The sequence below is a fragment of the Mus pahari genome, chromosome 2, assembly GCF_900095145.1.
Source record: "Mus pahari chromosome 2, PAHARI_EIJ_v1.1, whole genome shotgun sequence".
Taxonomy (NCBI): domain Eukaryota; kingdom Metazoa; phylum Chordata; class Mammalia; order Rodentia; family Muridae; genus Mus; species Mus pahari.
In genome coordinates, this window is record NC_034591.1 from 81,445,425 (window position 1) to 81,463,616 (window position 18,192).

Sequence of the window (18,192 nt, forward strand, 5' to 3'; positions counted from 1 at the left end):
ATTCATTTTAACTTTGACTTTTCAGCCATGGCATACAACTAACATGGAACACAACAGTAATCTGTCATATAATAGAAAATGCCTTCCCTTCCATGAAAGAGTGAAGTTTCTTATTTTAACATATGTAACATATCTTCTTCCTTAAAACAAATAGAATAGTTAAAGCAGCCTTGTTTTTCCACTTTATAGTAGATACTTTAATTTAAAAATGTTCTCATGTTCTAATTCCCTTATAACACAAGAGTGGTATATGGCTAATAAGGGACCTTTTGATATTTAATTCCTAACTGTTCAAATAAGACAAGATGGAAATAAAACAAACAAATGAATCTCCTAATAGAGCCAAGAATTCCATGAAAAAAAGATTAAAGTATTGAGGAAATCAAGTAGCTGAAAAATTATTTAAATTATTGAAGTTATGTTATTGTAATTTTGTAAATACAAGTTATTAATACTGTGGTAAACTTAGTATTGCAATATTTAAAATGTAAGCTGATTATATCAGCATCAGGCATGGCTGCCATCTTGTGGGGACAGGACAAAATGTAGTGAGGGGCCAATCTCAAAAGTGTCCCTGTTAGGTTACAGGTCATCATTTTTCTTCCTTAAGTTAACTTATGCTTGCCCATATTCCTTGTGAAACTTCCTGGACACAAGGAATTGGAGATAAGGTAAGTGTAAGACATATACCAACATATATTTTATAAAAATAAGTCCCTAAGCTTAAAGCTTCAATATCATGGGCTCCTTGGACAGTGAAAAAGATGTGAAATCAAAGGTGTCATTAGAGTAATCTTTAGTTATAAACAAATTTGGGAGAACACTTGTGTTTAATAATCAACATGGTTACAGAATTTGTTTGAAATTTATTATCATATTGATTTAAAATATTTCCAGATAAGACAGTCTTTCACATTTATAGAAAGCTCTAAAAAGGTAAAAAGCATTTGAGAACTTAAATTAGAAGGTAAGAAGAATGAAAATAAGAAAGGGGGTAAATACCAATCAATAATTTTTGAAATAGTGTACAAATATTGACAAATACTTTGCAAACAAGAAAGGAATCAATTTAAAAGAACAGACAAAGTACATCTAACGCATATGTATTCCATAAGAAATTTTGGAACGTATTAAAAACAAGAACCTATGGTTTCTAAAGTTAAAGGGGTGATTCAGCACCTACTTTGTGGTTTGATTTCCATAATTCACATAGGTTCACAACTACCCATAACTGCAATACTAGGGAGCTATGCCTGTTTATCACTCTGTCAGCATACACATAGTGCATGTACATACATACAGGCAAAACATTCAAACACACTACAATAAATGAATATAAAAAAGTCAAACTGTGTTTTATAAGTTTACAGTTTTCTAACTAATATTAGTAAACATTCTGGGATTGAATTTTTTAATCCTAATTTAGAAAGAAAAAAAAAGGAAACTGAATGAATCAGGTTCTGAAATTCCATTAACACTGAATTTCCATGATCTATTAAGAAAAAAAAAATCATTTCCCTTGGGCTCCCCTCTCAAAGGAGATTCATGCTTTCCCATCCCTCCAGTGCACATCTATACATAAATTATACTCTGTCCATCACACTACTCATTACTTGGCCATTGTTCTCTTTTACTTCTTCATACATATCTGGTAAGGGTGCAATTTATTTAGAATTTTTTTAGGTAGTTACCCACATTTATATTGCTAATGATATCATTTATATCATGATACATATATTGTATCATTTATGACTACAAATAATTATCCAAATACATTTATTTGTGTTATTTGAAAGCTAACCTTGCCTCAAGTTTAAAATAAACACTTATGAATACATTGGTTTTTTTGTTAAAACAAAACCCTTTGTATATTGGTATATCACCAAAGCTTTTAAAATTTGATGAAAATGAGTGGATTCAGTGTTGAATCACAGAAAGAAGCTGACTTTACCAGTGTAGACACTGGGACTCTTTGATGTCTGCCCCCTGAAAATGAAAGCATGACCTTCTACACGCATTCCCACAGTCTTGCTTTTCTTCTGCACAACATGCATTTGAAGGAGTCCTAATGTGCCTTAACCCAGCAACACAAATGAATACTTCTCTAAAATTCTGCTCTCTGTTAAAAAAAAATGTTACTAATTACACTTCAGATCATGAAGCTCACATTTCCTACAACTTCTCTAAGTCACTGATGTTGATATCACAGTGATTCTTCCAGGAAGCCCCATCCCAGCTAGGAAAAATCCATGAATTATTAATTATCATTCACTTTTATGTATTCCTCCAAAGTTAAGTGCCTGTTATAAAACTTTAGGGAATGAAGGCTGTCTTCATAAGAACTGAGGCAGAGGACAGGGGCCAAAGTGCATATTTTATTCCCATATGTGATGACTGATTCAAACGAAGCAGCATTTATGAAGGAGAAACCATCTTTGCAAAGTCTAAGACACACATGCTATGTACTCACTTATAAATGGATATTAGTCATAAAATACAGGACAACCGTGCTATAATCCACAGGCCCGAAGAAGCTAAGTAACAGGGAGGGCACAGTCTACTTACAAAACAAGACCAAGTTTAGCTTGCTTGTATAGGTCTGTAATCCTGGCTACTTAGGTAGCTGTGGCTGAAGGAACATAGGTTCAAGGCCAACCCAGACAAATTTTTGACAATATCTCAAAATAAAAGAATAAGAAAAAGAATAAGCTAAAGATACAGCTGTGTGGTAGAGACATTTATTAGCATGTGTCTAATGTATACAAAGTTTAATTCACAGTAGATCAATAATTAATTAATAGTCAGTAAATATGCTATTTTTACACTTGGTTTTCAACATCCATTTTGTACATGGTAAATCTTTGTTTCTAGGTAACTATCATAATATATTCAATTTTCTAAAAAAATAGTTGTACATTTATATTACAGTGTATGAATTTATATTAATGCAAAGCCAATTAATTAGGCCTCACTGTGCATAGGAATTACTTGAACACAGGAAAGGCTGCTGGTCCTAAATTGAAACCAGCAGGCTGATGGTATTACTTTAATTTTATACTAGCTTTCTTGCTTTACATTTGGAAAGCTTCTTCCCAGGTTTGAGTACCTGTTTTAATTGACAGGGGTTGATCATTATATCTTGGCATGTTGCAGGATGTGTCACCCAAATTTCTTTAGATGCTCAAGTATTAGAATAGTGGTTCTGAACTATGACTACCTGTTAGGGATACTTACAGAAATGGGTTGGTTATAAATGCTAAGCTTTGGAGTTTTTGACTTAATTATACTTACACAAGCTCTTTGCAGAGAAGCACAGGTGTTCTTGTTTAGTTCTTGTTACTTTGACACAAGCTAGAGTCACATGGGAAGAGAGAATCTCAATTGAGAAAGTGCTTCCAGATTGGTCTGTTGAGCATGATGCTGTAGCATTTTCTTAATTTATTGCTGACATGTAAGGGTTCAACCCTCTGTCTAGCTTGCCACCCTAGGTAGGTGGGTAGCTCTGGGTTGATTAAGAGAGCCGACTCAGAAATCTGTGAGGAGCAAGCCAGTAACCAGCATTATTCTATTGCCTCCAGGTTGTTTGATTGAGTTACTGTCCTGGCTTTCCTCAATGATAGAGAGTTAAAAACATGGGATTATAAGCCAAATAAATCTGCTTTTTTTCCATTCTAGTTGGTTTGGTTTAGTCAACGTTTTGTCACAGAAACAGAAGGTACATTAAGGCACTAGATTATTCTATAGTGTACTTACACGATAGGAAACTACTAAATGGAGGACTTTGGAACAAATACAATATTTTATTTATGGTACACTAAAGAAGTTTCTAGTAGATTATATGAACACGAGTATATTTAGTTACTAGTTATCTCTAAGAACAGCACTGAAAAAGGTTAGGATGGGATGACACAATTATTGTTTGAAGGTTTCAGCTATCAATCTTATTCTAAGATATGATATTGCTGTGTCCATCTTAAATGATGACATCCCAATTTCTCTTGATAGAATACACAGTGAGTCACTAGCTTTTAAAATGAACCATAGTCCTGTGTGGACATACACCCGTTTTTAAAAATTCGTTATCTGTATCAACATTTATGGAAGTGCATCAGAATACTCTGAATAGTAGATGACATCAATAGTAGCATGAAGATCATTCATATTGAATTCATGGTGGGGAAATGAGCAGATGATGAAAAGTGATTGGGAAGTACAGTCAGTGATGGCTTCCTGGAAGTACTGGTTTGTTCTAGATTCAGAAGAATTGAAATTCAACAGTTGGGGCTCTGTGCAAATTGATGTTATCAAAAACATGTGTATAAGTCCCAACATCAGTGAAGAGATTGGTGAACTCATTTTAAAGTAGTGTTTCTCTTTGACTCCGTGGAAGATTGCATTGAGAGCCTAGGAGATGGGTGGGATCATTTCATACTCAAAGGTCGGGCAGTGTTTCATGAGTGACAAGTTTCTGCTCTTGAGGTGCTGAGGGACTTGAATGACTACTGAAATCCAGGAGGAACTGTTGATGTGAGCAGCCAAAGAACAAAGCATTTTCTGGAATGTCCAGGGATGGAATTTACAAAATGAAGGAAAGTTAGGATATTTCAGACGTGAGAATAGGCAACTAAGTCAAATGACCACAATACTAGAAAAGGGGTTAGTGAGGAAACAGGAACAAAAGATCTTAGCCAGGCTCACAATGAACTTGGGTTCTGATATCCATCCCCCAGGTAACAAGATTCCCAGCCAGTGGACTACATTCGTAATTGAAACAGTAACAGAGCTGTTAATAGCTGACCTCAGTTACACACTTGATTGAGTTAACAGAACCCCCTTCTGCAATAAGATGGAAGGATATAAACTAGCCATTAGAAGTCACCAGGAGCGGGGATAAAGCTTGCACAAAATCCCTTCTTTGTAGGCTGGGACCTTACCTTACAGTGCATCTGCAGGCTCCCAGAGAATAAATAGCAAGTAGCCTCCCGGTGGCTACTTAACTGCACAGGTGATTAACTTAGTGCAGTATTTTGACGACTGAGGCTTTTTTGTTTGGTTGGTTTTATTGTCTTTAACATTATTAGATAATTTTTAAATATCAAGACTGTCCGTATTATAACAGTATATCAAAATTCTTTCTGTATTTTGATTGCCTTAAAAACACCAGAGACCCCAAAGGGTGGGGGGGGAACAAACCACTGTTTAAAGGTAATTAGCACATTCTCAGCTTTTTATAACTTTATAATTGAAATCTCATTAAAAGCTTTCTAGGTCTTCTTTTCCCTAAGTGACTAGGTGTCCCTAATTTGTTCTTAGCCAATGTGACTAATTCCAGAAGAAGACTAGAAAAAAGTCCGGTACCTGTTGGGGGATAGCAAGGTTAAATAAGTGGGGTGGCTTTTTAGGTTGTTTTCTAACCTACGGGGAAAAACAAAACACATCCAAAAAACCGTCAAGGCAGGTGGGGGACTTCACTGCCTTCTCTTTGAGTCCTGCCTTTCTCAGTCCGGGTGAAGATTCCCAGGGAATTGAGAGCGCGGTTTTGTTTCTCCCTTGTATTGCAGATAGGGGGAGGAGGTGGTTATTAGAAGCTCTTCCTCTCTCGGTTCCCCTCTCCGCCTGACAGCACCGCTCTCTTGCGGACTCGCTTCTCCTAGGTGATCCATTTCTAGGCAACGTGGGGCTGCAGCGGAGCTTGCCAGGCTGCTGTTGGCTTCCCGCATCCCGCCAGGCGAGCGGCTCCGGAGCATCCTGCAGCCGCGGCTCCGCGCGCCGGCCTGGCCCGCTGCTCGCTCCCGCCGGACTCCCCCGCCACCGCGCCCGCCGCGCCAGCTCCGGGGCCCGCCTCGCGCCGAAGGAGAGTCTTCTCTGCATTACTAGCTGCATTACCTTCAAGTTCACTTTTGCCACCCCTCCCGGAGCGGACCTCCCCCTCCCCGCTGGAATCTGGCGACTCCGCTCGTATCTTCCTCCTCGTCGGTGGCACTGAGAGCTGGCCGCGAGGCGCCACGACCGCGCACGGCCCCGGGTGGAGGGGCTCGGCGGCGGGGGAGGGCGCGGGCACATCCGGCGCGGGGGTGCCCAAGTTGCGGCGGAGCTGGGACCCGCCACCGCGGCCCCCGCGCGGCCACGGCCACCGTCTGAGCGCCAGCCTCGCCCCCTGTCCGAGAGCAGCCAAGGCTGGATACATTTTTTTAAAAGACCAACTGCAAACAACTCTGGCAATGCCAAAATTCCCCTCCGAGTGACAGGGCTTGGGAGGAGGCTGCCTCTGGCTGTGCTAGCTCTCGGGTCGCCTGTGCCTCTTCTGCGACTAGAAAAGATTGTGCTGTAAAGAGGGATTTGGAAATTAGGGGGAAAGCGGCACTCAACTCTATCGTGACCTCAAACTCTGTGGACCGCTTAAGAGAATATCTACATATTGGAAGCAAAGTCGTGGTCAAGGAGGATCAGCATCGGAGGATGGAAGTTTTCCCCTTGCTCTTGTTTCTGTCCTTCTGGTGGTCTCGAACCTGGGACCTGGCGACCGCCGATTCCATCATCCACATCGGTAAGACAGGGCTTCTGTGGCTTGTGGCGACTTTCCCTAGCGTTTCTTGGCAGTAATCTCTGCTTCCCCACCCCCTCGAGCCTCGGGCTGCTGCTTGAGTGGCCTAGGTTCGCGCCCCTCGGTGCCCGCGCGCTCACGGGCTCAGCTTTCCCTAAGCTGTGGCTGAGCCTCGCGGCGCGGAGTGAGGCCGGGTGTGGAGTGCCGGCTGGGCACTAGAGGCTCACGCCTGCCTCCGCGCAGGAGTGTGGGGAGTGTGGGGACTCGGGGTGTGGGGAGAAGGAAGTTTGATTGACTCTACCTTCTCGATTTTTCCCGGATGTACATTTGAGCCATTAAAAAAAAAATCATAGGGGTAAGGCTGGCAGTGGCATCCGCCGGGGAGAGAGGCCGGCTGGGGCCGGGGGCGCTCCCCGCGGCTCGAACAGGTGGTTTTGCACCCTGAGCGGCCGAGTCCGCTGCGGCGAGCGATGCGGACGCCCAAGCTCGCCGTCCTCTGCGGTTCCCGCGACACGGTGGCTGGAGAGGATGGCGGGGTACTCGCTCCCGGTCCGGGGCGTAGGAGACGCCAGTGCCAGCGCAGGCCGCTCTGGTGCCCGGGCCAGACACGGTGGCCTCTGACAGCCATCTCCAGAGCTGCTCCTGAGCGAGCTCTGCGTCCGGGCTCCCCGAGGCCCCGCGGGTCGCCAGGCTCCTGGCCCCACCTATTGGCGAGCCGAGCGTCGGGGCAGCGTGGCTGGAGCGGCAAGGGCTCGAGTCATTATCATGCAGGGTGCCCGCAGCGAGGGCTCCAACTCTTCTCACTTGCTAATCCCTGAGAGCTGAGTGGAGACTGGCTTTTGCTGCCTTTTTTTTCTGCGTTAATGTGATGATTTCCTTTTCGGCAATTCGCCCCCTGGGAAGAAAGGTTCAGTTGCTGGGCTGCTGTGAGACCCCTCTGGGGTATTTTTTTTTTTTTCTCTTTCTTTTCTTTTCTTTTCCTTTTTCTTTTTGGGTATAGGAGTTTTATCAGTATAAATGGTTTCCTGTTCTGCAAATCCTGGCGACAGATGGGTCACAGCTTCTTTGCCCTTCTACCTTGTGCGCGGGCACGCGCGCGCGCACACACACACACACGTGGCAGGTGAAGCAGCTGCAGGTGGTAGTTACTTCCAAGCAAGGGGCTTCTGTCTGGTGTTTGTGCCTGTGGTGGACAGATCTTCAGCTCCAGGGGGCTCCCTCTTTTGGTATTATAGGCTGTCTTTGTAAACATGTCTGCCATTCTCTATCATTTATTTCAATGGGACTGTATGTCTCTGTGCAAGGGGTAATGAGGTCAGAATTCAGAAAGCCTTGCCCTTGTGCATTAAGAAAATGAAGCATTACATAGCTGGCCTTCTGGATCCTGTTTTGCCTGGGGCTTACAGTGCCTGTAGGTTCAGAACTTTTCAGAAAGAAATCTCATCGAGGGGTTCAGTAACGCTCTGATAAGAGTTTGGAAATAAACCGTGCTTTTTATAAAGACATGACATGAATTTATGTCCAGTTGTAAGTGACTAGAGCAGGACCAGGGGGTGGGATTGCTTTGCCTTTATTTATATTCATTTGACGATTGGGGTTTTCTCACTTATGTTTGCCACTCCCCCCCCCCACACACACACAGGGGTACTTGTAGATAAGTGCTTGTTTCATTGCTTATTCTGTGCTCCACATGTTAAGTACATAATTTACAAACATGTATATATGTATATATCTTGGTATTCTTTACGAGAGGAATACTATTTTACAGGGCACTCCAGCCATCTGGTTCAGAATAGAAAATATCATATGCTGCCAACTGTTGTCTCTCAAAGTGACGGGGCTTACTTGTTTATAACTAGATTCTTAAAAAGTTACTGTACAGCAATTATGCAGGAATCTAGCTGTGCGCATCAACAGTGTATAGCCAACTAAAAGAAACACCTCTTTCTCAATTAATTTGGCTTGAATGAAGTTAATGCATTAGACAAGGGGATTGGATTCTTTTATAGACTACCTAATGTTGCAGTAAAGCTATCAGGGTTTTAAAAGCGTCACACCTCTTATCATGTACTGAAAATTGGCTATGTTGTGTGTACCTCAGAGGTTAAATGCCCCCCTTTCCTGAATATTTAGCAAAAGTATGATACTTTCAAAACTGGTACGTCTGTATTAGACTTGTATGCCAGCAGTTAGCATGTACTGGGTCAGCATGCTTACTTGGTTGGTGAGGAAAAGGAATTTTCTTTAGGTGTTGACTTAGATGAAATGTAGGAAATACTAATATGGGGAATGCATTAGCTCCAGCCTAAAGGGCTGAAAGTGACCCCACTGGCCAGGCATATTTCATGTAAAGAGATATAAAGATATATGCAGAATTGAAAGTGGAAAGATAAAAAGTCAGACAGACATTACTCTAGTAAGTTCTTTAAATACTGAATTTTTTGATATTGAACATGGTATGTGTATGAATTTCTTGTCTCTCTGTTTACTTCATGTAGGTAGCTTAATAGAGATAATTGCATATTAAGTTTTAATATTTTGTCAAATAAATTAGTTTATTATCATCATGACATACATAATGATTAAACCACAATGATTGAGGTAAAAATATATTTTCTACTCAAAATACATATTATAATTGCTTGAATTTTCTGATAATCGTATTTTAGAGACATTTATTAGTTGCATATATTTATTTGCTAAATACGCATACCCATATATGCATAGTACTTAATGTTGAATCACCTCCCTTGCCCTGGTGAAAGAAAGGTCTTTGACATATAAAACTATGCAAGTTTGAATTATGCTTCTACTTTGGGCCTGTGCATTGATTGAGTAATTTCATCAGACCCACATTACTTGATTGCTTAGAAGTTTCCTAACGATCTGCATGCTGTAGGAAGAACCAAAACGTCGTGAGTGGAATGGCAATGATACCGTGTTTTATGAGGCTATTCAGAAGTCGCGCTGATTTATGTAGCTAGAAAGCTCCCAAGTCTTTGAGATTAGCCACGCTGACTGCCATTCTCCTCATACATCAGTCGTCCCACACTCTGTACTCCCTCAACACACCGGGAGTGTAGAGTGTGCTGCCTTAATTAAGCAGGGATTAGGTGGCATTTCCAGTCAACTGCATAGTTTGTGTTTTGCATCCTGTCTACTATGGAGGATCTCACATCTTAAGAGTTTAATATATGCTCATTTCTTTATCTACTTCCTGTGTTCAGAGAGCAGACTGTAAATCAGCTATCCCCAGTCACATATTTCTATAAAGAAATGTGCAAGGACTGTACTCATTCATATATTACACACATCACTAGCAAATTTTGGCTGTAATCAGTTTTAGTAAAATGCCTTATGTCAACAAGGAGTAGAAAAGAACCATTTATTCGTTTTTCTCCCACAAGCAGATGATACTTCTCCAAGATTATAATAATCAACTCTGTCATTATGAGAAGCTAAGACAGTTCACAGCATGTTTGCATCATCAGAATGTTCAAGGTATACACTACAGCTGGTTTACTGAAATGTTCAGTACATTGTAAACAACATAAGACAAGCAATTGGGTGGTTTTCTTTCATTTATTCCGGAGTCTATTTTATTAAATATGATTGCAAACACATTCACAGTAGGCATAGGATAACTCAGTTTTTTTTCCAAAATATTTCCTTTTCTTCACATGATTTTTATTGGGTAGCCAATGACCTCAAACCGTCATCAGGAATTCATTGCTTCATATAGCCCAAATTGCTTTTTTCCCTTTTACTTTTGTTACAGCAGCTTTTTATTCCTTAAGTTATATAGAAATAGAGATAAACTTACAAAAAGTGTTCAGACACATGCTTTACTCTTGCTCTCTTCCTGTGTGATTAATACAGTTCTTTGAAGTACAATTCTGCTGTGAATTAAATTAGACAATGTTGCTATTAATCAATGATATCAACCGTGACAAGATTAATAAACATTATAACAAGGACCTTTGCTGTCTACTGCAGATGAAATATATATATCTACTAAATATCCCCTGTAAATTTTCAAATGTGAATAAAAATCAAAGTGATTAACATTTGACTTATCTAAAAATAGATAGTAATTGAAATTGTTAGAAGCAATGGAAGATGAATTTCATTCAACTTTGACCTCTATGGCTTATTTTGTCATACTATAAATTTATCTTAATGGGATATTATGATTTCAAAACCCCTCTCATCCACACAGAATTGTTTATTCTTTCACCTGCTTATACTATTGTGAGGGAGAATTCCCATTTGTATTATATCCCTAGTTTATTTTTATTTTAGATAGCATATTACTAACAACATGAATTGCTGAATGCCTAATATTTATTGGAAATATGTTTTCAGCCTATGGTGATATCTTTACTATTAGGTTTCACTACGTTTTGAGCTGGTCCTTTGTAGTCTACATAAAAGAAGATATGAAATATTTTTCAAAATATCAGAAAAGTGTGCCACCCAATTACTTTTGTGATACTGGAAGATCAGTGAATTTCATTCTTGAAGCAGAACAACATATATTAACTTTGGTTCTCTTTTTGTTTGTGTAACTATAGAACATATCAACACCTGCTCCTTCCTAAAGCAGTTAGATTTGATAGATTCACTAGTGTATATTTTAGACAAATTTAAAATCAAACAGTGGCATTTTCTTAAATTAATATTTTGTTGAGGAAGAACTAGGATGAAGACAGGCTGCCACATGATGAGCAGTGTTGGTGCACGTAGACCTTGGTCTATTTGCCATTTTTCTGTTCTTAATAGAGGGTTTTCCTCACCTCTAGAACCCCTATGACTGTAAACTGATGTTTGTGAGGAAATGCATTTTAGCAGAACTGTGAAAGATACTGTCTTAGTCAGGGTTTCTATTCCTGCACAAACATCATGACCAAGAAGTAAATTGGGGAGGAAAGGATTTATTCGGCTTACATTTCCATACTACTGTTGATCACCAAAGGATACAGGACTGGAACTGAAGCAGGTCAGAAAGCAGGAGCTGATGCAGAAGCCATGGAGGGATGTTACTTACTGGTTTGCTTCCCCTGGCTTGCTCAGTCTGCTCTCTTATAGAATCCAAGACTACCAGCCCAGAGATGGTCCCACCCACAAGGGGCCTCTCCCCCTTGATCACTAATTGAGAAAATATCCTGCAGCTGGATCTCATGGGGGCATTTCCCCAACTAAAGCTCCTTTCTCTGTGATAACTCCAGCTGTGTCAAGTTGACACAAAGCTAGCCAGTACAGATACTTATGTACCCACAAATATAGATACATCTAAATATGATGTACATCATTCATGATCATTCACAGTTTCATATTAATATGGCGTATCATGTGAGTCCTATGCAGGAATTCCACCAACACAGACATTCCTTGTAAGACTACAGCTTATTTGGTCGTTTGAGCCAATGTGTATCTCCCTGATAAATTTCTTGTTTTCTTTATTTGTTGCTATAATCTCACTTGTACTACATCTTATGCTCTGTATGATGGAAGATGTAATGTAAGTCAATTTTAAGACAATAAATTAATTCAAACATTTAGTCACATATTTATAGAAAATGTGACATAAAGTAAATAAAAAAATTCTTACTCTTTTATTCTTTGTCCAATGTCAATATTAATAAATAAAAATTTATTATATGTAATAATGCAATGTAAATGTCCAATGTAAATTTAAGTAATTAGATAGACATATTAAGAAGTATATTAAGGTAATTCTAAGAAACTCACTGTGGATATTTATGGGTTATAGTCATTTAAAATGGTGAATTTTAGCTTTTCATTATAGATATAAATTTCAGGTGAATGTTAAAAGAAGATGATGAATTTAAGATATAATAAATACTCTGGAATTACATTCTGGTTGGTTTATTCAAAATACCGTATTACTTGAGTAATATTGAACATTTATTTAATTCTTTGAGTATTTTATAAACTCTAATCTCAAGCACATTTACTCTCTAAAATTATGTGAGCAAAAAGGAAATTCTGTATTAAAAGACTCTCAAAAAGAAATTGGGAAAAGAGTCAGAATCACATATGATACACAGAGTTATAATTAATAGCAAGTTATAGGGTGAACTTAAAAAATAAAAGTAGATGCCCCTTCGTCTTGCAAACTTTATATGCCCCATACAGGAGAACGCCAGGGCCAAGAAGTGGGAGTGGGTGGGCAGGGGAGCAGGGTGGGGGGAGGGTATAGGGGACATTCGGGATAGCATTTGAAATGCAAATGAAGAAAATATCTAATAAAATAATTTTAAAAAACAAAACAAAACAAAACAAAAAAGTGAGATATAAAACACAAATGAAACTTAAATTATGCTACTGAGGAACCAGGAATCAAAATGGTTTTAATGCAAAAAGGAATCAGCAGCCAGACAAGTGCCTCCTCAGGATGACTGAGTTCAGGGGTAACCAGTCGCAAGCCGATCCGCCTGTCCACACAGCCTGTGTAACTGAAAGTTATAGCCTTCTACTAGTTTGGGGGCAGCAGTGAAGCCACTCGCAAATGTAGCATGAAAAGAAATAGGAACTTTAACCTTCTTCATACATTGGATTCTTGTTCCATTTCTCCCTCCTTGTACACACCTCCTGCTTATCAGGAAGCCTTAATGTGTCGCGGTGATGGTTGACTCACTGTGAGTTTCTTAGGAGATGGAAACAAAGTTGGAGATGTCCCAAGCTGAGCAGCTGAACTGTTTAAGGTTCAAAAATTACTCCAGTTAATTATCTTATTAACACATATTCCTAGTCATAATAATCAAATTATTAATTTTAATAAAATAGCAAGCATATCATTTTCCTTCATCCAAAAGTGACTCAAAGTAACATTTAAGATAAATACTAGGTTTTCCTAAGTGATTTTAAGTGAGATCCTTGCCGCATAAGCAAAATACTATAATTCTAACAGTTAATAGTCAAAGGATAATACAGATATTTCTACTAACATCTAAAAATTGCCACTCAATGAACCTTTTTAAAATTTGTTATAATTTTTGAGAAATTTTATACCTGGGTACTATATTTACATAATTTCCACCAGCACTTTCTCTCCTCGAGCTTTAAACCTGTTGTTAGCCACAGTCCCTCTTAAATTTTTGACCAATTACGCTATAATTATTATTGTTTCATGTGTGTGTGTGTGTGTGTGTGTGTGTGTGTGTGTCTTTATAAATACATACTGCTAAGTCCATTCAGTGTTTGCTCATACCTACAAACCACAATAGTAACATGGCCCATATATTTTGGTAGTAAATAACCGCTACCAAATTGAACTTAAGGCCTGCTCATTATGAGGAAATTCATGCCTACTATTGTAAACCTAGCTAAGTAACCATGGCTAATAAGTCCATGAACCTACTAAATCCCTAAATCAATATATTTGCTCACTGCCTTCCAACGGACTCTGTAGGGTCACAGAATTAAAATAGTAACCAAGCTATGTTTTGTGTGTGTGTGTGTGTGTGTGTGTGTGTGTGAATTTTTCAATTTCATGGGGAGACAACTAAAGAAAATGGTTATATCCTAGTTCTGTATAAACACTACTAAATTAAATGGGGGGGGGCTGGCAGGTGACACAATATTCTATTTTTGGTTGAGTGGCATGGTAATTACTCTTAGGAGAGAAAATAATTTTAAAGGTCTGTGGCCGTATCGATATCTGGTGACGTGTTTTAGTCAGAGGTCATTGCAAGGACAATGACTCTGAGACAAGACACTAGGAGTTACTTTAATTCATAAAGGGACATTTTGAAAGCCACTTTGAGTATAGTTTAATGAGCTAAGTGGGAAGTAGAAGGGAATAAAATCTGACCTACAAGTGGAGCAAATCCAGGAGAGGCTTATGCTTTATGGTAAGGCTCTAAGGTTTTCATAACCTTCTTAGGTTGTATGTACTAGCAGGAGTACAGCTATAGTTTGTTCATGTTACTTGAGTTCAATTGGTGGCTGAAGGAGAAAAGCTGTCACCAGACAATGTATATAAATAACATAACATAAAATAAGAGAGGCAGTAATTTCTCATGCCCTGACCAAATAGGAACAGTTCAGGGCACCGGAGAGGCTTGCAAAGTCTTCTGTAGGCAAGAAGCTGAAGAATGCTGCTTGCTGGGAATGGAAAATTGCAAAAGGGAGGAAGTGGGCAATTGTTAGATATGGATTTGCACGGAATTTATAAATCTTTGTATTTATGTTGGACCTCAAGTTCAAGACTATAATTTATTTTGATCTTATGTGTCTATACATTATAGGTAAATTTAGAACTCCTAATTGTATTTGGCCTTTAATCAGTGAGTAGGGAAGGTGAGTGAGTTAGATGAACTCTAAGACAAGATCCTTGAAAGGAACAGTCATGGGGAGGAGGAGACAGAGAAGTGAGCTGTGAGACAGAGCAGAAGCCAGCATCAGATAATATTCTAGAAGAAAAATAAGGGCACTATTTCTTGGAAATGATTTGGAATTCTGTCATGTTGCATATATAAAACATGATTTAGGAATACTTCATAACACAGATGAACTTGAAGAAAACTGTGTTCAGTGAGAAGGGGGTTATAAAATATAGGCTGGCAACACTTAAATGAGTGCTTGAAACTTGAGGGTTCTAGGAGTCTTTAGACAAGGAAGGAGAAGGGAGGCATGGCAAGAGACGATGCGAGACAGGGTAGGAATGCTTTTGAAATGTGTTAGTGTTTCTGCACAGGAATATTCATAAAGAGATTTCACTAAGAAGAATCCTAAGAGAGCTACAGAGTTTAAGTCAGATGCAGATATTTGCAGCCAACCAATGGACAGAAGCAGCTGAACACCCCCCCCCCCGCCTCGTTGTTGAATTAGAGAAGGCTAAAAGAAGATGAGAAGAAGGGCAATCCTATCTGGAGGACCAGCTATCTGGAACCCCGAGATCTCTCAAACACTGGACCACCAAACAGACAGTGTACAGCAGCTGATATGAGGCCCCCAACACATATACAGTAGATTACTGCTGGATCTGTGTTCATTCAGAGAAGATGCACCTAACCTTCAAGAGACTGGAGGCCCCAGGGAGTTTAGAGGTCAGGTGGGGTGGAAGTGGGGGCATCTACATGAAGACAGGGTGTGGTGGAGAGGAGGTGTGGGATGTGGAACAGTCAGAGGGTGAATGGGGGGAGGGATGGAATATGGAGTATAAAAAATAAAAATAAAATAAAAAAACGAATAATCTACCATTTTTTTTTCTCAAAGTTGATTTGCTTCCAGGAGTTTAGATTTGAATACTAAAAAACTTCTTTTTTTTCAATTTTTTTATTAGATATTTTCTTCATTTACATTTCAAATGCTATCCCGAAAGTTCCCTATACCCTCCCCACCCACCCTACTCCCCTACAGATCAAGTGGTCCTTAATCAAAATGATTGCAAATGCCCCTAGTAAGAAACTTCCATGTGGTTCTGAAACATATATTTATTATTCTGCTTATTTGCTTCATTTAATTTTCCAGATCACCATTAATATTTACTTGAGATTTCTTAAATGAAATTAGGAGTGGATGACAGTTTAAACAACAGTGATATGTGTTACAAATAGAATCACTATTTACTCTGACACATTATTAATTATTATGAATATGTAATATTCTAACTAATGATAATAAAATAGAATGCTATTCTTGTTATAATAGATGCATTTGAACCGATCAGAAACTTTTCAAGTAAGTTCTGACACACATGTGATTTGTTTAAAATAACTTAGGGACATTTCATTCAGAAAAGGGAATACAATTATTGCATAGGGTAATGTTTTCCATTTCAATAGGGAAATTCATGTTATGTTAATTTCCAGTGACATATTTAAACATTTCCTTTTATGGATCTTTCACTTCTATTTGTGCTATACCACAGCTGACAGCTTTTCAGTCACAGGTGAAAATGAGGAGAGGAAATGTTCTAAAATTTCTAAGCTTAGAAATCTTTTGAAAAGGAATCTTAACGTGTTCATAAGTCTATTAATATGCCAACAAGTTGTGCTTATCACATTAATGTTGGGCTTTGGATAAAATCTCTATTGAAACAGGACTTACACTGTTTTTCTTTTTTCTTTTTTGTCTTTTTGTTTTTGTTTTGTTTGTTTGTTTGTTTTGTTTGTTTGTTGTTGTTTTTATCCCCTGTGTTTGTCTGTGGTGCTATCTCATCGACAAAAACCTCTTCCCTTGTGGGAATAGCATGTCTCATGGATATTTCTACTTTCCCACATATAATAATTGATGCATAAACAGGAGATCTATGAAAAGTAGAAAGATCAAAGTCTGATGTTTGAGATCAGAAATAACTGGCAAATAAAAGACAACTGTGTTATGGCTCAGGAACATTTTATTAGAATACAGAATATCAAAATGTATTTGTAACAAGAAGTCCATGACTTCTTGGGATAGTGAAGTGCTGTCTCTTCACAGAATTTTGAAACAGATTTACATCTAGACTTAGTTGGAATGGGTACCTAAAATTGATGAAGTACTTATTCTACTCACAATCAACATCACTAAATTCTCATATGCCACTGGCAGTACATTTCAGATCGACAGATCATTCTTAAGAGCCAAGACTTGGGTAAAACTAAGGTGAACTAAAACCAGGGGCTGATGATTCATTTGCAGAAAATACTCAGCAATTTGCCAGCATACAAAATCATATGAATGGTACCCTATCAATTACTCTGTAGCTAGTCAGTTGCTTCTTGAATGAAATAACAAACACATGGTTAGTTGCTCTTGGAGATAGACTGGAAACTCTCAGCATGGACCAAACTAAGTGCAGACTGCACAAGGCCATTGTAGTATATTTTTGAACAAGATTGGGTCCTGTAGTTTTTTTGGGTATGTCTCATGACCAGACTTGACTGTCATTGCTCTTCTGTTTGCTGCTATACACAGTGAGTTTCAAACATTTCAAAGATATGAAATTGACTGTTCAAAAAGAAAAATCATGATCTATATTCTCATGCTACATTTGCAGTAAATGCATCTAATAACTTAAGAATTTAACATAGGACATTTAGCAGTCAGGCTCAGCAAATGTTAATTTGGCCATATGATACCTAAATTTTTAAGTTTTAATGTCTCATTTCATCATCTAGATGACCTGTGCCTCTTATCCTTGAAGAAATTTTACAGATATCTGCCTCTTTAGAAAAGAGTTTCATATTAGGAAGGTAAAATAAGAGCAATTTAGGTTTCCCGGTTGGATTACTGCGGTCCACTACATCAAAAGGAATTTTTGGTAACTCAATAAATGTCCTGGTGATAGAATCCTGACAGTGCCGTAATCCAAATGTATTTTTCAGAAAAAAAGTAGCTTTTAACTAGGATGAGGAGTTTATTCTTTATAGATAGTCTTCATTAGTAATAGGAATCTCTTTAGTCAGCTTTCTGATGGTTGATCTTTCACCTTACTAGAGCTATTGGCTGCAAAATAAATTATAATCATGCCAAAGCCAGAGCCAACACAGAATGTCAACCATTTATTTGCCTCTTTTTCTTTTTTTAACACCATAGATGTCAGTAGTGGTATTATTAAATCACAGAACAGAGCTGGAGGCCTAGATATCTAGTGATTCTAGAATGAATAAAAACACTGGGATCTTGCTGAAATTCAA

The 18,192-nt window shown here is 38.7% G+C and overlaps 2 protein-coding genes across 3 annotated transcripts in view; one reads left to right on the top strand and one right to left on the bottom strand.

The window, feature by feature from the left end:
* Positions 1–2,733: 2,733 nt before the first annotated feature.
* Positions 2,734–7,223, bottom strand: LOC110314655. Its single transcript, XM_021188912.1, has one exon. The coding sequence runs from the start codon at positions 6,185–6,187 to the stop codon at positions 5,666–5,668; it is 522 nt and encodes a 173-aa protein (XP_021044571.1). The 5' UTR covers positions 6,188–7,223; the 3' UTR covers positions 2,734–5,665.
* Positions 5,609–18,192, top strand: part of Grid2 (glutamate ionotropic receptor delta type subunit 2) — a 1,393,897-nt gene continuing 1,381,313 nt past the window's right edge. For both annotated transcript variants that reach the window (XM_029535429.1, XM_021188898.2), the window contains exon 1: positions 5,609–6,547. In XM_029535429.1, the coding sequence (XP_029391289.1) occupies positions 6,460–6,547 (88 nt within the window). In that variant the 5' untranslated portion in view covers positions 5,609–6,459. The remainder of the gene's footprint in view (positions 6,548–18,192) is intronic.

Coding starts and splice junctions, on each gene's coding strand:
- LOC110314655 (XM_021188912.1), bottom strand. CDS start 6,187: ATGTATCCAGCCTTGGCTGCTCTCGGACAGGGGGCGAGGCTGGCGCTC.